Consider the following 18,869-nt stretch of genomic DNA (forward strand, 5'->3'; position numbering starts at 1 on the left):
CTCAAGGCCTCGGGCCCCGTCTAGTGTGTATGTACGGCATTTTCCCATCTGTCTTTTAGAACCTCTTTGGCTGTCTCTTCGCCATTAGCTCTGCTTGCCTCCCCCTCTCCCCCCCCCTCCTCTCCCCGCTCTCTATACCCCCCCCCTCTTCGCCCATCGGACTGCTTTTAAACCCCGCCTTTGTCATCATCGTCCATATTTGGAGTGATGTGCGTTTCAGCAGGGAGCAAAAGAGTCCAAGTGGGACAGGAAGGGATGGCGTGTAAAGTTTGGGGTGGGGGGGGTGTGGGGGTGGAGGGGCGGTAAGAGGGGCGGCGGGGTTTCACGTGGATAATTACTTCAATTCTCGAAGAGGTGTAACGCGGCAGAAAGAACCAAAAGCAAGAAGAGGAAAGGGGGAAGGAGGGCGGCTTTGATGCGGTTTGGGTTTTCATGGATGCGAAAGAGGGAAGGGGGTGGTTTAACGAAGAGACGCAAGAGGAGCCCGCTAAGCGCCACGCCTCGATTTCAGCAGTGGACGGCGAAGCCCCTTTGGTGAGATGTACTAGCCCGTGTATGCGGCAGCTAATTTGGTCGTGCCATCACAAGGTGTAGAATACGTAGAATAGAGTGATCTGCGGCAGCATCCAAATATATCCCTGGATAGCATTTATGCACAGACAGTGGAAACCACAGAAGTGAGTGAAGGGGTTCTCTTATGTGGTGAGCGTGACTGATGGTGTTGTGGAAGCGCCTATTGCACTCTCTCCTACTCGCCTTTCACCTCACCCCTCTGTGCTGAATAAACTCCTGTAACGGGCTGCCCCGGTGTCGACGAGGATTAGCGCAGTTGTGTAACGTGTCGAGAAAAGGACTGCGCCAGTGTAATCATGTGACCCTCGCTCCTCTTCATTGACGCCTTCACATGCCATGGCATCTATTGATGATCACGTGTATCTCCTAATATATATACATTTATTTTCTGTTGGCTTGTTTCACCACCACTTCCTTTTCGGATTATCACACAACATTGCTTACGTGTGCATGTGCTCCTGAACGCGCGCGCGCGCGCACACACACGTTCCTTTTAAACATATTTTTGAGGAATCCCCTCAGTATGTATCGATATCCTGGCACATGTCATTCACCGTCTTCCGATTCTTTGGGAGTGTGGCGATCGGCTTCGCTGCGTCGCCGCTCTTTCGCGGAGCCGCCGTGGCGCTATGCGAGGTGATGAAACCCTCGGCGCAGACGGGTATGTATAGCGCGACCCACATCTCCCCAGATGGCCTTGTGAACCACCTCTTTGACCAGGATCCTCTACCGACCAAAGAGGAGCTGCAGTACGTAAAGACATGGGGCGTGCCGTGGGTGGAGGATTGGGATCGCCCGAGAGACCGCGGCATTTGCGCAGACCGCGGTACGTCCGACCAGCGTCAGATTATCATGATTCGACATGGCCAGTACCGGAATGAGGGCAAACACGATGACAGTATTCGTCGACTAACATCTCTGGGACAGCGACAAGCCCGCGAGACGGGGGTGTACTTGCGGAGGCTCTTTGAAGAGGGCGAGAAGCGGAATGCGCTCAAGGCCGAATACCGCCAGGCTCGTCAAGCCTACAAACACGCTACAAAGGACGGCGCCTCTCAGAAGAATCTGGCGGAGCTGGAGAAGAAAGTCGATGAGGCACGACTGGCGCTATCCGGTGCTGGCGGTATTTTCGTCGATAAAGTACCGTCAGCGGTACATGTCTCAGACATGACCCGAGCCAAGGAGACCGCCGACCTTATTCTGGAGGCGTTTCCATCCGACTTGCGGCTTCGCCCGTGTGTGGACCCGCAGCTGCGTGAGCGCACTCCGTGCCCGGTGCAGCCGGTCAGATCTCTCACTGTTCTCCCTGAGGACATGCGCATCGCAGAGGCCGTGTTCGACCGTTACTTTCATCGGCCCGTGGAGCCTGGCACGTGTGTCGAGGTCATCGTTGGCCACAGCAACATGATTCGATATCTCACCATGCGCGCACTGCAGTTACCTCCCGAGGCGTGGCTGCGCACTTCGCTGCCACACTGCAGCCTCACAACCATCACCATTCGCGGCAATGGCCATGTAAGCCTCGTCGGTATGGGCTCGTACGGCCATCTGCCTCCAGAAATTGTAACAGTGTCCAACGTGAAGTAGCGCGGCTCTCTGTGCCAAATCTGTCTGTCCGTCCATAAGCAGGACGGTCTGTCAGTGGATGCATCTTTACTGTTTGGGTTTCTTCATTACAGTAACGTGCCTCCTCACTCTGATGTCCCACGTAGACATCCATTCTACAAATCGACCGCCCTTCCCTCATCTTGCTCCGAGAACGGCGGGAAAACGCCACCACCACGAGTGCTCTTGAGATGTTAACGCTCACCTGACAGTGCAGCGCGCGGCTCTCTACCACTCCTTCCTTCCTCCGCTCAGAACCTCACGCGCGCACCCTCCGCTGCCTTCGAGATCTGCTATCCTTGTATGAAGAACTCCCTATTGTACCACATCTATGAAAAAGCCCATTCCTCCGCCTCACCCACCATTGTCCTCTTCGGCACTTCTCCGCGATCGACGACGTTGCACGCGCTCGAGCTACGAATACTCTTCCAGTATCCACTAAGCCCCTACTGGAGCGGCAATGGGTGAAAAGAAAGCACAGCCATCGGACACAGGGCAGCTAAACTTGGTGCCTCCCTGTGATGAAGTCAGGCCCGCGAGAATAGTGAGAGATGCCAGGGCACGGCGCACGTCGCTTCCCTGCCGCTTTTTGCGTGTGCCCCGTTGTGACTGTGGCAGGTGGGGGAGGGGAAAGGGAGGGGAAGGAAGAGGGGCAGTTGCGGTGGTGGCAGCTGCGCATCGCCGTCTTTCGGCGAGATGCGGGTGCGTGCACGTGCGCTGTGTGATGTGTAGCCGCAAACAAAGGAACACGGGGGGACTCCAAACAGGACTCATTCCTTTGCGTGATGGAACTGCGGCGAGATGGCTCGTACGGCGCTGCGCCCCCTCCACTCCCCTCTTCCCTTCTCTCTCCTTGTGCTGTTGGTAGTGCTGTTGGTGGTGGTGGTGTGTTGTGGTGTGGTGTGAAACATGTGGGAGAGCCGTCAGTCTCTTCAGGGACTGTCCTCCTCACTTCCTCCATCCCTCGGTGCAACTGCATTCTGTCACTGCCCCGCTGTGTGGCTCGCGGTGGTTTCTGTCACGGCTCTCACGAACAATCCCGCCCGGAGTTTACCATACTTGATCTCTTGCGCGGACCTACGGGTGCCCAGATGCGACGACGTGTGTGGTGTGCGGGGAGCGTACATATGCGCGCTGTAGCTGCGCCAAAAGGGGTCTTTGTCAAATTCCTTGCAACGGCTGGTGGTGAAGCTGCGCGAAGGGGGGGGGAACTCTCCTTGTGCTGCTCTCCCACCCGTGTCGATGCCGTGCCCAGGACCGTATGACCCCAAGAGCGTTCTGCTATTGTGCGTGTGTAGGGTGTGTGAGCGAGAGAGACGACGACGACAACTCAACTTCATTTCCAAAACACAGTTGGTGAGGGCCTTTATTTCGATGATGATGCACAAGTTAATCCATTCTCTGAGTTTCTCCGCGCTCGCACACCTTTCTGTATTTGTGCGTTTGTGTCTGCGTGTCCGTGAGCTGCGGCCTGCCGGGGTGGTACAAGCATTAGACATATAGGGGTGGTTGGCGTGGAAAGGGTGGGGGAAGGGAAGGGAGAGGTCAGCGTGCAGCCGCAAACAAAGGAACACGGGGGGACTCCAAACAGGACTCATTCCTTTGCGTGATGGAACTGCGGCGAGATGGCTCGTACGGCGCTGCGCCCCCTCCACCCCCCCACCCCCCACCCCCCACACCTCACCTCACCTGCGTTCCGTGTGTGTGTGTGTGTGTGTGTGTGTGTGTGGACGACTAGCATCCGGTGGTGCTGAAACGGCACGCCCATGCACCGTCGGCGGGGGCGGCGTGGCACGCACTGTCGTGTCGGGTGAAAAGAAAGCACAGCCATCGGACACAGGGCAGCTAAACTTGGTGCCTCCCTGTGATGAAGTCAGGCCCGCGAGAATAGTGAGAGATGCCAGGGCACGGCGCACGTCGCTTCCCTGCCGCTTTTTGCGTGTGCCCCGTTGTGACTGTGGCAGGTGGGGGAGGGGAAAGGGAGGGGAAGGAAGAGGGGCAGTTGCGGTGGTGGCAGCTGCGCATCGCCGTCTTTCGGCGAGATGCGGGTGCGTGCACGTGCGCTGTGTGATGTGTAGCCGCAAACAAAGGAACACGGGGGGACTCCAAACAGGACTCATTCCTTTGCGTGATGGAACTGCGGCGAGATGGCTCGTACGGCGCTGCGCCCCCTCCACTCCCCTCTTCCCTTCTCTCTCCTTGTGCTGTTGGTAGTGCTGTTGGTGGTGGTGGTGTGTTGTGGTGTGGTGTGAAACATGTGGGAGAGCCGTCAGTCTCTTCAGGGACTGTCCTCCTCACTTCCTCCATCCCTCGGTGCAACTGCATTCTGTCACTGCCCCGCTGTGTGGCTCGCGGTGGTTTCTGTCACGGCTCTCACGAACAATCCCGCCCGGAGTTTACCATACTTGATCTCTTGCGCGGACCTACGGGTGCCCAGATGCGACGACGTGTGTGGTGTGCGGGAGCGTACATATGCGCGCTGTAGCTGCGCCAAAAGGGGTCTTTGTCAAATTCCTTGCAACGGCTGGTGGTGAAGCTGCGCGAAGGGGGGGGGAACTCTCCTTGTGCTGCTCTCCCACCCGTGTCGATGCCGTGCCCAGGACCGTATGACCCCAAGAGCGTTCTGCTATTGTGCGTGTGTAGGGTGTGTGAGCGAGAGAGACGACGACGACAACTCAACTTCATTTCCAAAACACAGTTGGTGAGGGCCTTTATTTCGATGATGATGCACAAGTTAATCCATTCTCTGAGTTTCTCCGCGCTCGCACACCTTTCTGTATTTGTGCGTTTGTGTCTGCGTGTCCGTGAGCTGCGGCCTGCCGGGGTGGTACAAGCATTAGACATATAGGGGTGGTTGGCGTGGAAAGGGTGGGGGAAGGGAAGGGAGAGGTCAGCGTGCAGCCGCAAACAAAGGAACACGGGGGGACTCCAAACAGGACTCATTCCTTTGCGTGATGGAACTGCGGCGAGATGGCTCGTACGGCGCTGCGCCCCCTCCACCCCCCCACCCCCCACCCCCCACACCTCACCTCACCTGCGTTCCGTGTGTGTGTGTGTGTGTGTGTGTGTGTGTGGACGACTAGCATCCGGTGGTGCTGAAACGGCACGCCCATGCACCGTCGGCGGGGGCGGCGTGGCACGCACTGTCGTGTCGGGTGAAAAGAAAGCACAGCCATCGGACACAGGGCAGCTAAACTTGGTGCCTCCCTGTGATGAAGTCAGGCCCGCGAGAATAGTGAGAGATGCCAGGGCACGGCGCACGTCGCTTCCCTGCCGCTTTTTGCGTGTGCCCCGTTGTGACTGTGGCAGGTGGGGGAGGGGAAAGGGAGGGGAAGGAAGAGGGGCAGTTGCGGTGGTGGCAGCTGCGCATCGCCGTCTTTCGGCGAGATGCGGGTGCGTGCACGTGCGCTGTGTGATGTGTAGCCGCAAACAAAGGAACACGGGGGGACTCCAAACAGGACTCATTCCTTTGCGTGATGGAACTGCGGCGAGATGGCTCGTACGGCGCTGCGCCCCCTCCACTCCCCTCTTCCCTTCTCTCTCCTTGTGCTGTTGGTAGTGCTGTTGGTGGTGGTGGTGTGTTGTGGTGTGGTGTGAAACATGTGGGAGAGCCGTCAGTCTCTTCAGGGACTGTCCTCCTCACTTCCTCCATCCCTCGGTGCAACTGCATTCTGTCACTGCCCCGCTGTGTGGCTCGCGGTGGTTTCTGTCACGGCTCTCACGAACAATCCCGCCCGGAGTTTACCATACTTGATCTCTTGCGCGGACCTACGGGTGCCCAGATGCGACGACGTGTGTGGTGTGCGGGGAGCGTACATATGCGCGCTGTAGCTGCGCCAAAAGGGGTCTTTGTCAAATTCCTTGCAACGGCTGGTGGTGAAGCTGCGCGAAGGGGGGGGGAACTCTCCTTGTGCTGCTCTCCCACCCGTGTCGATGCCGTGCCCAGGACCGTATGACCCCAAGAGCGTTCTGCTATTGTGCGTGTGTAGGGTGTGTGAGCGAGAGAGACGACGACGACAACTCAACTTCATTTCCAAAACACAGTTGGTGAGGGCCTTTATTTCGATGATGATGCACAAGTTAATCCATTCTCTGAGTTTCTCCGCGCTCGCACACCTTTCTGTATTTGTGCGTTTGTGTCTGCGTGTCCGTGAGCTGCGGCCTGCCGGGGTGGTACAAGCATTAGACATATAGGGGTGGTTGGCGTGGAAAGGGTGGGGGAAGGGAAGGGAGAGGTCAGCGTGCAGCCGCAAACAAAGGAACACGGGGGGACTCCAAACAGGACTCATTCCTTTGCGTGATGGAACTGCGGCGAGATGGCTCGTACGGCGCTGCGCCCCCTCCACCCCCCCACCCCCCACCCCCCACACCTCACCTCACCTGCGTTCCGTGTGTGTGTGTGTGTGTGTGTGTGTGTGTGGACGACTAGCATCCGGTGGTGCTGAAACGGCACGCCCATGCACAGTCGGCGGGGGCGGCGTGGCACGCACTGTCGTGTCGGGTGAAAAGAAAGCACAGCCATCGGACACAGGGCAGCTAAACTTGGTGCCTCCCTGTGATGAAGTCAGGCCCGCGAGAATAGTGAGAGATGCCAGGGCACGGCGCACGTCGCTTCCCTGCCGCTTTTTGCGTGTGCCCCGTTGTGACTGTGGCAGGTGGGGGAGGGGAAAGGGAGGGGAAGGAAGAGGGGCAGTTGCGGTGGTGGCAGCTGCGCATCGCCGTCTTTCGGCGAGATGCGGGTGCGTGCACGTGCGCTGTGTGATGTGTAGCCGCAAACAAAGGAACACGGGGGGACTCCAAACAGGACTCATTCCTTTGCGTGATGGAACTGCGGCGAGATGGCTCGTACGGCGCTGCGCCCCCTCCACTCCCCTCTTCCCTTCTCTCTCCTTGTGCTGTTGGTAGTGCTGTTGGTGGTGGTGGTGTGTTGTGGTGTGGTGTGAAACATGTGGGAGAGCCGTCAGTCTCTTCAGGGACTGTCCTCCTCACTTCCTCCATCCCTCGGTGCAACTGCATTCTGTCACTGCCCCGCTGTGTGGCTCGCGGTGGTTTCTGTCACGGCTCTCACGAACAATCCCGCCCGGAGTTTACCATACTTGATCTCTTGCGCGGACCTACGGGTGCCCAGATGCGACGACGTGTGTGGTGTGCGGGGAGCGTACATATGCGCGCTGTAGCTGCGCCAAAAGGGGTCTTTGTCAAATTCCTTGCAACGGCTGGTGGTGAAGCTGCGCGAAGGGGGGGGGAACTCTCCTTGTGCTGCTCTCCCACCCGTGTCGATGCCGTGCCCAGGACCGTATGACCCCAAGAGCGTTCTGCTATTGTGCGTGTGTAGGGTGTGTGAGCGAGAGAGACGACGACGACAACTCAACTTCATTTCCAAAACACAGTTGGTGAGGGCCTTTATTTCGATGATGATGCACAAGTTAATCCATTCTCTGAGTTTCTCCGCGCTCGCACACCTTTCTGTATTTGTGCGTTTGTGTCTGCGTGTCCGTGAGCTGCGGCCTGCCGGGGTGGTACAAGCATTAGACATATAGGGGTGGTTGGCGTGGAAAGGGTGGGGGAAGGGAAGGGAGAGGTCAGCGTGCAGCCGCAAACAAAGGAACACGGGGGGACTCCAAACAGGACTCATTCCTTTGCGTGATGGAACTGCGGCGAGATGGCTCGTACGGCGCTGCGCCCCCTCCACTCCCCCCCCCCCCACTCCTGCGGTAGTCAGATACGAAAGTTATAAAAGCCTACCAGAAGAGTTTCAGATGCAGAATCTTGTATTTTTCGAGTCTCACGTGAAGGGGAGGGATGCCTCTGTTGTGCTCTTTCAGGGAAAGGGAAGAGGATCGTCGACGAGGGCTAGTCACGCTGTTGAAAGGTGCTGTGGCTGTGTGGCTTTCAGCGCTGGGGCTTGAGACGGTGTGAGTTTGTTCTCTCCCGGGTGCTCTCTTATCTTCGCAAGACTGCGCCTGGTTTGACTAGGGCATTCTCAGAAATTCAAAGAAGAGATAAAACTCACAGACGCGCTTCTTTAGATGGGATTGTTGGTGATACGGAATAGCGAGTCCAGGGGGTTGAGACACAACAGCGTGTGGTGCATAGATGAGAGAATTTAATCCACGCGCGTGTTTTCGAATGAGACGCACTTCTTCCCCTTTTACGTTACCTCATCTTTTTCTCCACCCCTCTCGCCTTATCTTTCCACATGCACACGTGGATGCATAGATTAGAACAACATATATACGCGTACCCATCTGTTTTGTTCACCCGTTCGCGAACCTCGGTGACCAAGCAACAAGTGTGCAGAGTCATCGTACCCTGTGCCCCCCCCTCCCCAACAAAACCACCATCAGCACCGGCGACTATCATCACAAACGGTGGTCTGTATTACGTGCGTTCCCCTTTCTTCTGGGAACTGTGACGGGGGGCACTTCGTTGTTGTTGAACGCAAAAAAAAAAGAAATCAGTGCGACAGGTATGATGGAAGGAGACACGAACTATATATACCAGTACGCGAATCGCGAGGGTCGCACTGGGTTGGAGCTCGATGTATTTTACCGCCACTACTCTCGCATTACTCCTGCGTACGGCTGTCGCCTCATGAACGCTGTTCTTAGTGCCTTGGAGGACGCCAAAACTCACGCACCGATGGAGTTATCCGCTGCGTTGAAAATCCAGTCAACATTTCGAATGTTTCGGCAGCGGAAGGCGTTTCTCGCAGTACGGCAGAACGCCTGCCTAATCCAGCGCGTGTTTCGTGGGTACGCAACGCGTACGCACCTGGATGTGGAACGGACTACCGTGCGGCAAGTGGCTTACCTGCAAACAGTCTTTGATATGTTTGCAACGAGGATTCAGGCATGCTACCGTGGGTATCAGAGTCGCAAGATGAAGGCGAACTACTACGCACAGAAGGCGTATCTACAGGTCGTAACAGCGCGCTCGTCGCAGGTACTGGCACAAGCACACAGCACGCAAGTTGAGCAGGACACCTTGCGCAACGCGGAGGCACAACGCGTGCATGAACTCTCCTATGCCCGTCGAACCGCACGCATGCACTACATGGTGTCAACCTCTAGTGTCGCGAGTGTCTACCAACGTTTCGGAGCGCCCTCTTGGGCTATACAGCCCTCGCAGGACACCTTGCCCACTGACAGCGATGTACACAACTATAATGAGGTGAGGAGTTTGGCAAGTCCGGTGCCACCGACTGTGAATTCGACCGGTGGCACCGTGGATGGTGAACTCCTCGTGTCGGAAGTCGGCAACTGCACGTCAGGCCAAAAACTAGAAAAAGATATTCGTCACAACGCCCGTGCAGCACGCAGGGAGCCCACGATTGTCAAGACCAAGACGGACCGCAGTCATATCGCCTCCACTGTTCCCCAAACAGCCTCGCCCGAGTCACACGACAATGCAATGGCGGGACAGAAAGCGGCAGAGAGACTCACAGCAAGCACTACGAATCCGGCGCAGGGCACGCGGCTACCCCCCCTGAAGTCTTCGCGGCTTGCACAACGCGATCTTCAGCCTAGCGCTTCCGTCTCAGCGACGGTTCCGTGGGAGCTGTCAACAACCCATCCGCCGAAGAGACCGCTCACAACTCAAGCACCTCCTTCCGCGGGACCGTCTTTTAGTGAGACAGCGCCTCCCGCTGTATTGCCCCATACACTTCGAGCAAGCCGAAAGACTCACTGCGCGCAACACAATACTGAGAATGAATGTCCCTATCCCACAGGAGTGGCTGGCGGGGCAGCTGCTGGATCAGCTCCCTCTGCAGACACTGTGAACTCATCCATGCCAAGTGCAGCCGTCTCTTCTTTTCACCGCCGCTTTGATGTTAAGCGGCATGACTGCCTCGAGCACCATCTAAGCATCGTCAACGGAGTCACCAGCAATGGTGCTGACGCGCACACCTTCAGTGGCCCTATTTCCTCATCAGAGGAGTACTCCGCCGGGAAGCGTAGAGTAGACCAAAAGGTGATACAGGCGCTACACGGCGATGCCATCTTCAAGGTGCCCGCAGGGAGAGGTCGGCGATAGGATGGCGGCCCAAAACCAGAGAGGCGCATGCGTGAAAATTTTATAAGGGTGGTGGCTCTTGACTAACCACGCCCTGCTCTGCTGCGTCGGTGGGTCACCACATTACGCAGCTGCTCTCCCTTCATCTCCACTGGCATGCACACACACACACACACACACACGGTTCCCTGCACCCAAAGCTGATTTTTGAAGGTTCTGAAATTTTGTATGTAATGCGTCGGGTCTTTCTCGTATGTATCCCACTTGACATGTTTTCTACTCCAGACTTACATCTGTACCATATGACCGATAGATCCACCCCGTGTGTTCTACATTGTTTCTTTTCTTTGCCCTTTTGTTATTCGCTGCAGCCTTTTGATCGCCTGCTTTTGGTGCTCCACCGATCATCTTTGTGGCGCGCGCGCGTCCTGTGTGTGTGGATGTGAGTACGACGTGGAGATATCATGTACATGTAACTTCACCCCCTCCCCCCCCCTCTGCACACCTATCCACCCCCCCCAAAAAATCTCTTTCTACATGTATGTATTTATATACAGACAAAGGTGCCGGTGGAAACGACCCGCCTCGCCGTACGTTGTGTCAATACTGAACCCCCCCCCCCACTAACCTATCGCTCTGGCCTTGCGTCACGGATAACGCTAACATAGAGTGGTGGATGCATCCGAGGAGCACACCTAAAAAAAAAAGAAGCAAGGTGACTCGCTTCCCCGCTGTGTAACGCTGCGCTCTAGTTGTTCATGGGACAAGTAAGTCTTTATCCAACTAAAAGTTTCATGTGAACACAAACATCACCACGATTTCTTCTCTCTTCCGTTTCACCGCAAGAGTCACTAACTGTCGCTCTGCTGCTGTGAATCGGTGTATATTTTTCGTTTAAACACTGGTCATTACGTTCACACACACACACACACACACACACACACACAGGCTCTGAACGCTGAGATACTCGCACTATTAATATAGCAGATTACTGTGACTATACAGCGAGGTGCATTGCGCCACGCAGATTTCCTCACTCAGAATCTGGAGTTCATCCGAGCAGCCCCCCCCTCCCTCCCCCGTTTCTTTTTTATATTTTTTTCCTCGGGGTTTTTTTGATCAGAAGGAAGGAGAGATGCAGTGCATTCCCAGTCGCGGCTGTGATCTAACGCACACTCTCACGGATCGAACGCTGGCTGTGGAGCAAATTATGGGTGGCCGGTCGCTGTTGCCACCCTCCCCAGCTGCTGACCAACTGCTGCGGCTTCTGCGGGAGTCTGGCCACCCATGTGCCTCACCGGCAAAACAGGGCGGAAGTTCAGACGTATTAGAATGGACGCCGACGTCCTTCTCGGCAGCGAACATCACACGCCATTGCCCGTCGAGCGGGCGTGTGGCAAGCAGTTTTGCTGCCGCTGGGGCTCACTCAATGCTGGGTGAAATGCTGCAGTTCTTCGCTGAATCAATGACACGTCTCTTCGTTATTGGCGTGGCCGATCCGTCCGTCCGCGCGTTCCCTTCAGAGTGGGAACGTCGCCTGCACGCCCCAGCGGCCGCGTCCCTGCGCCAGCACCACCTCTACGAGCTACAGGGTTTTAGCACGCTCTTCATGTTCGTTTGGGGAAAGGTAGCCGCGTCATTCCCATTTTCGATAGGTCAAGGCGAAGAGCAGGCTCTTCTAGAGCCTGCCGCTGGAACCACAGTAGCATCGTACACGCCCATTATGAGCGCCAGTGGCGACGCACTTGCCAAGGGCCCGAAGGAGGAGCAACCAGTGACCCACCCTCTCCCACCGTCTGCGTCACCTAGTACAGAGCGTAGGACCCTACCCATTCACACGGCCATCGAGAAGAGCAGCAACTGCAGTGCGACATGCGGCAAAAACATGGAGCAAGGACGGCCGTGTATTCCCCTCACCTCTGCGACACTGTTTCTTCCAGATGTAAAGGCTTCACCCCCTATCGTGGTCAAGAAGCAACCAAAAGACAACTCCTCCTCAGCAGCGCCGAGTCGATCTGAACGACAGCCGGCGACGCTCGCTGTATTCCAGCACTCGCTGACAGCACAAGCTAAGACGCAGAAACCCTTTCTGCCGTCGATTCCACGCGAGGGACTTGTGCCATCTACTGCTCACCGAGAGTACGCTACTCGAGAGGGTGAGTGGCTACACTCGACAACCTATGGCGCAGCGAACAACAATGCACCACGCTTGCACACATCGGAGCAATCCGCTGTGGGTGCGGCTGCATCACACCCCACGTCATCGCGGACCTTGTCGGTGGAGAAGGCAATGCAGTTGAGCCGGGAGCGGGAGCTCCAAAAGGAATTGGGTGTCCGCCGTGTGCGCAACTATGCCGCTGAAGCTGATATGCGCGATTACCTCCACAGCTATGAAGCGAACTTGCGGAGCGTGCTAGACGAAGATGTAGCCATAGAAGGAAGTGTATAGAGAGAAGTTCGCCGAGTGTTTTTTCTTTCTTGGTGGTCAAAAAAGGGATTCTCTGCCCCGTCTTCCTCGGATACGGCCACTACTGAACTCTTTTTTTTTTACTCGCTCTTTTTTTTTGTGGTATCCCTCCATTATGTAAACAAGCCCATAACACTGCGGCAGGATGGGGTTGAAGGATACACTGTGGGCTGGTGTGGTGTTTGATACTCCTCCTTTTGCAGATTCCTCCTCACACCCTTTATCCCTCCCCCCCCCCTCTCCCCACAGCTTGTGTTGCGTACACTTTATTATTATTGCCATATCTGTACTTAACTCTCTCTTTCCCTTTGTTCCATCTTTGGGGGGGGAGGAGAAGAGAGGGCCTTACGCCATCTGCAGTCTCTTGGGGGGGGGTGACTCATGCTGGTCGCCCACACATCGTGAGTCGTACCGTTTCACGAATCCCCATTTTGTCGGGGAAAAGAACACCGACACAAGGCATTTTACGTGCGTGACTCAAAGAAGTAGGGCTACAATCACAAGGGGAAAAAAGGCAGGGCCCAAACAAAAAAAATGACACTTATTGGCGTCTTTTGCATATTCCTGGTTTGGTTTGAAGGAGTCTTCACGACTGGGATGCGCGTACGCCAGTTGCATCGAGCTTCTACAGCTCCTCTGTTTGGCTAGATGGCAAATGGCTCTAACACGCCAAACGCGCGCTTGTACCGAAGCATGTGTCTTGTGTTTCCACTCTACATGTTTGGAACCTCTCTATAAAACACCAGCACCTGTGTTCGTTGCGCCGCGCATCGGCGATAAGCTAATTGCACAGCCTTTTATCCTGGAATGTACACTCCCCATCTCGGCTTTCTATTCTCATCTTCATCTCCCCGTCATTCTCTCTCCTCAAGTGGTTCAGCCACCGGCCGTTGGTGCGTGAAGCGCAGCGAATGCACTGAGCACAAATTACATTATTCCCTGGTCCTCTCGACGCTATAGGGCTGCTATGTGTGCGTGCACAAGCAAGTACTTGACAAAGGTACGTCTGCAGAGGCATCTCTTGCACCCGGTTAGACTAAGGTAGACAACCAGCCTCCACAATAGTACACGGGAAGAAATCAAGCTCATACACTCGGCGTTTTCCTTGTGTGTTGCCCCTATCGTTTTTTTTTGTCGCTGCTGTTGCTTTTAATCCCTCTCCTCCCTCGATTCATGTGTGTTGGTGTGATTCAGGGTGCGTCTATTCCTTTTTGTGTGTGTGTGTGCGCGCACACTTCCTTTGCCCGTCTGCAGTCACCAAGACTGCATGCACGTCACCAAGAGCACACATTTATACGGTCTTGAAGGAGGTCTCATGAAGGTTGTTAGGTCTGTACTGCTGCAACGTGATATCGGCTCTCGAAGGGCGCGCCACTGGCGCAGCCGGCCCCTGTTGCTCCACATCACCTCTGCACTTATCGTTCTTGTAATTCTCAGTTTTGCCGCACTGCTGTGGTCTGCCAGCTACAAGGATGAGGAAGCGATGTCTGGTGAACAATACTCCTTTTTACTGAGCCACTGGGTGAACAAAAAAGTCGGTGCCGACAGCAAGATCCAGATTGGCAGGCCCCCCGCTCGGTCAAGTGGGTCTCCTGCGGAAAAGCTGCCAAGCGGAGGAGACACGATTTGGTTCAGTCCCAACATTCGCGCCGCTGGCGCTGGCAACACGTCCGAGTTATATTCTGTCTTCGAGTCTGCTGGCAACGTACGTATTGCGCTTCCCTCGGGCGTCGGTGAGGACACTGTAACGTGTGCACCGCGGATCTTTGCCTTTCTCGCACCCTGGAGAACCTACGAACGCTCGCTGGCTACGCGCGGCGCCTACGCGTGCGACACTGCAGCCATTGCGGACGTTAATGAGGAGCTGCAGGCCTCCTCGCGGAGGAGTCTCGTGCCCGTGAAACACATCGAGGTGCGTTTGGTGCGACAGCGCAAGTCACGCAATGCGTGGGTAGTTCCGACGGAGGCTACACTGCCCATTGTGGGAATCCTTCCTCGTGAATTGACGACGCTCGTCTACGCGGAAGAGCTGCTTGTCAAATCCGACTTGCGCCAAGATGGCTTGGTGTCTCTGGTGGCAGCGGTGCAGCCAGACAGTGTTAGAAATTCTTCGATGGTCGTGGGCATTGACACACACTTACGTGCGTCGGCCGCCAAAAGACGCGGCGGTGGTGCCCACTATGACACAGGTAATGGAACCGTTCTAATACCCTCCCCTTTGCTGGAATTTAGCAGCGTCCCTAGTTATCTCACCGGGCCATCCGCATTTTCTACTGCAGAGAGCTCAGAGGTTTCGCCCGGAACAACGCTGTTGAAGTGGCGCACTGGAAGCGCCACGGCGACAAGCCACAGGGAGGCGCTCGAGCTTATCCTCGACATTGCCCATCCTGGTCGGCCAAAATCGAGCTTCCCGTTGCATGCCAAGAAGGAAGTGAAGATGCGCCCCGGCTCTCGAGACAACACCTACACCGCTGCTCTTGAGGCCACCGTGTGCAGTGCACGTATTGTTCGCCTCTATGGTCTCAGCGCCTCACTATCATCCATAGACACTCATGGCGGCTTTCGAGATAAAAACGCAGCGGCAGGCGGGCCCCACGGGATCCAGCTAAATATGTCCGAGGAGGTGGAGATGGTGATCGGCTCAGAGGCGGGGCTGTCGTCTGGAGGCGCACCGCTAAGCGGTGTTGTGCCCCTTCTCTACGTGGAGCTATCCAACAAGAGGGGCGCTGACGCGAAGAAAGGCGCACAGAACAAAGAGCGTCAAACAGTAGGGCTTCTGTGGCTGCACTCTGGCTCGTTCTTTGTCTCTACCTTCACATCGCCTGACCCCACTGACGATGACAAGCCCCCACGTACCTGCGTACGGCTGCGCGGAACAGCCGGCGCGACGTCAGTGTACCTGCTTCCGGGGCCAACGCCTGCGGAGGTGCTCCGTCAGTACTACACCCTCGTCGGATTCCCCACACTGCCCCCACGATTTCTCTTGGGGTACCATCACGGCCTGCAAGGCGCCGCCGCCACCACCGAGCAGAGCGTGGAGAATCTGAGTGAAGCCTTTCTTACAAGCGGCGTACCGCTGGACAGTGTCTGGATCAGTAGCCCCACAGTGGCGGCGGGCGACACCCCCTTCACATGGAACCACACGCGCTTCCCGGATCCGCTGATGCTCCAGTCCAATTTATGGTACCGAGGTCGACGCTACGTGGTGGTGCGCAGTGTTCCCACCATCCCAAAAACAACGCGCTCCCCGCTGTTCCTCGAAGGCCGTCGCCAAGGCTTCTTTGTGTCGATAAGTGCCGAGGAGACAGCAGGTTGGTCGGCGCTCAGCGTGGATGGGGTTCCCAGTCACGTTGTTGATTTTTTTAATCCGATGGCATGCAAGTGGTATGGTGGAATGCTCAAGTACCATCGCTACGTGGGCTCTTCAAATCATACGTTCATTACTCTTCAACACAGCACGCCCGCTGTGCTAACGGGTTCGGCACTTGGCAAAGGGAGTAATGCGTTACTGCGCTCGCTACCTCGGTCACAGGTAGGTGGTGAGCCACTGCTGATGGACCTAGGCCACTATGGTGGCCTTCAGCACCGACAAGTACATCAGCTGCTCGCCTTGCAGTTTGCGCGTGCGGCGCACGATGGCATGCTGCGTCGAACTTTCTATCACCGGCGCGCTTTGATTTTCACTGAGAGCTACTTCGCCGGCACCCAGCAGTACGCGGTGGTGCGAGTGGAGACGCAGCCGCGGTGGACCGACGCCGTGCAGGCTGACCCGGCTGCGATTCTGACAGAGGCGTGGCGCACTCTTCACAGAGCTGTCTGCGAATGTGCACAGTTGGGAATGCTGGGCATTCCGTTCAGTGGCGCTAACCTTGCGGGAGGTCTCGTGTCACGCTTGCTCCTGCTAGCGAAGATGCCTAGCAACACTACGACACCCTCGGCTACCGCAGCAGGAAGGACAGGTGAACATGGCGGCAACAACACCGCAGAGGTAAATGCCGAGCTGATGATGTCGCCTGACGCGTCGGGAGATGCTATAAGGGAGATGGAAGAACTCTTGGTGCGGTGGTACCAAGCAGGCGTTTTCTTTGGTGCAATGTACGCCGACGAGTCAGCGGCAGCGGCGGACGCGCCAACCGCCAGCGGTGTGAATTCATCGCAGCCTTGGGCGGCTGCTCCGTGGTGGACGCGATGGCCTGTCGCCGTTGCCACCCGCCAAGCCATCCACGCCAACCTCCACGCCCGATATGCACTGCTGCCTTACCTCTACACCTCTGCTTATCACGCTAGCGAGGAAGGGAGCATCTTCCTGGCACCACTGGCGTTCGCCTCCTCGGAAGCGTCCCCGCCCCACGAGGACACGACCGCACAGACCTGCTACGCTACAGGCAGTGCGCTGATTGTGTGTCCGGTCACTCAGCCCGTGCATCCCCCACAAACACTACCGAGGAGCGAAGGCGGTTCTCATATAAATAGTAGCGGTTTTTTTGACTTTTGGACAGGGACGTGGCATGGCGCCTCTTCCTCTGTCGCTGGAGGTGCGTCGTCGTGGGCAGCAGTGGCGCAGAATCGCACACCGGCTTCTCAGGAGCTAGCGTGGTTGGCAGCCAGCGATGACGTTCCCCTCAAGGATCTCCCGGCGGCGACGTCCGTTGCCCCTGTCTTTCTGCGCAGTGGTCACATTGTGGCGACTCAAAACGTTATCGCGTCGCGAACGGACAGCACGCATGTGGGTTCAAACTGGACTTTCACAGTGGCTCTTCCGCCTTTGCCTACCGCTGGGGGCGTTTCGGCCACGTTGCCGGTGCTGTTAGCCGAAGGTGACGTCTTTTGGGACGAAGGTAGCCACAACAGCCAGAGCCACCCCCCTACGATGAAGCCTGGTGCCTTCCCGCCGCCGGACATGCCCCGCATCCCGACAAAGGTGAACCACTGTGAGCTGCAGATGAAGTGCTTCTACGAAGAAGGTGGCGCATCAGCAGCTACTGCGCGACTGACGGTGGAAGTGGCGCAGACGTCCGAGTCGTGCCCGGACGCTTTGGGAGAATTAGTGTCGCACTGGAACGAGGAGCCGCGTGGCTTCCATGAGTATCTAATGAGGGCGAACGCGCGCAGAGACGCGCGATTGCATCAACTGGGAATGGAGCAGGAAGCCCTGGAAGACAAAGGTCTGCGTCGTGACAGAGACCGGGCAAACGACTTGCTTGGAGCTTCACGGTTTACACCCGAAGACCTGCGCGGACTCCGCTTGCCTGACGCACACAACGAATCCACGCGCGATGAGCTCTGGAACTCTCACCTTCTTCAGCGTTTCCGCTTTCTTTTTCAGCGTCCAGAAGACGCGGCGCGCCTTGCACAGAGGCTGTCGACATCAACAGCAGCCACAGTTTTCCTTGTAGAGCGTCGCAGTAGCACTGGCGGCACACCTGACGCAGAGATCGACGAGAACGGTCCTAAGGGAAAGACTGTTCGCGCGTCTCACGACGGGCCGGACGCACACGCGATCGTCGTGGATATGACATCAGCTCAGCAGGATGGAGCAGCTGCGGCGTCGGTGTTTGGCGCCCGGAAGGTCGTCCTTTCGGACGGCTCAGTCACGGTACACGTGCCGCCTCGTCATACATGGCGCTTCACCTTTTCCTTAAAGTAGATATGGAGTGGGGCGGGGAGGGGTGCAAAGGAGGGAAAGGCAGATTTTTTTCGACACATGGTCTCGACCCGCATTCTTCTTATCGCACGACATGCCCTACTCACTTTTTGATGTGATGTTCGGGTCACGGTTTGTATAACCTATCTTCACAGGAACACACCGGACTTCTCTGGTGTCTAATTCAATCATGAGTCCTCCTCCGCGCCGCGCCGCTCTGTGTATGTGTGTGTGTTTGGGGGGGGGGGGGTTGGCCCCCTTTTTTCCCCTCTCGAGTGTTTCCCCATCTTCGTAGTTTGTTCTTTAACCGCACCATGTGATCACCATTTGTGCGTAATCATGTGTATTCAACTTTTAAAAAAAATGACGCCAATACAAATGGAGGAGGAACGAATGGCCTACAGCAGCTCTGCTGATTTTTGTTTCTTTGTTGTATGTATTATTTATCGCCCATGTTATGATGAGGTGCGCAGCTGCCCTCCCTCCCCTCCCCCCCCCCAAATATATATATATATATATCTGCATATGTGTACCCTCCAATATAACCCCTCCCCAAACCTTAGT

General features: G+C 56.4%; 4 protein-coding genes across 4 annotated transcripts; all 4 read left to right on the forward strand.

Moving 5' to 3' along the window:
* Window positions 1–1,116: 1,116 nt before the first annotated feature.
* On the forward strand, window positions 1,117–2,160 carry JKF63_00683 (uncharacterized protein; the record flags this gene model as incomplete). The annotated part of the gene is made up of 1 exon (XM_067896734.1): window positions 1,117–2,160. One exon carries the CDS (start codon window positions 1,117–1,119, stop codon window positions 2,158–2,160), a length of 1,044 nt encoding a protein of 347 aa, XP_067752891.1.
* A 6,489-nt stretch (window positions 2,161–8,649) lies between these two features.
* On the forward strand, window positions 8,650–10,215 carry JKF63_00684 (uncharacterized protein; the record flags this gene model as incomplete). The annotated part of the gene is made up of 1 exon (XM_067896735.1): window positions 8,650–10,215. One exon carries the CDS (start codon window positions 8,650–8,652, stop codon window positions 10,213–10,215), a length of 1,566 nt encoding a protein of 521 aa, XP_067752892.1.
* Window positions 10,216–11,329: 1,114 nt separating this feature from the next.
* JKF63_00685 (uncharacterized protein) lies at window positions 11,330–12,643 on the forward strand (the record flags this gene model as incomplete). Its single annotated transcript, XM_067896736.1, has 1 exon — window positions 11,330–12,643. The coding sequence occupies one exon, from the start codon at window positions 11,330–11,332 to the stop codon at window positions 12,641–12,643; it is 1,314 nt and encodes a 437-aa protein (XP_067752893.1).
* A 1,333-nt stretch (window positions 12,644–13,976) lies between these two features.
* JKF63_00686 (uncharacterized protein) lies at window positions 13,977–18,308 on the forward strand (the record flags this gene model as incomplete). The annotated part of the gene is made up of 1 exon (XM_067896737.1): window positions 13,977–18,308. One exon carries the CDS (start codon window positions 13,977–13,979, stop codon window positions 18,306–18,308), a length of 4,332 nt encoding a protein of 1,443 aa, XP_067752894.1.
* Between the last annotated feature and the right edge of the window lie 561 nt (window positions 18,309–18,869).

Source organism: Porcisia hertigi, chromosome 36, assembly GCF_017918235.1.
Source record: "Porcisia hertigi strain C119 chromosome 36, whole genome shotgun sequence".
Taxonomy (NCBI): domain Eukaryota; phylum Euglenozoa; class Kinetoplastea; order Trypanosomatida; family Trypanosomatidae; genus Porcisia; species Porcisia hertigi.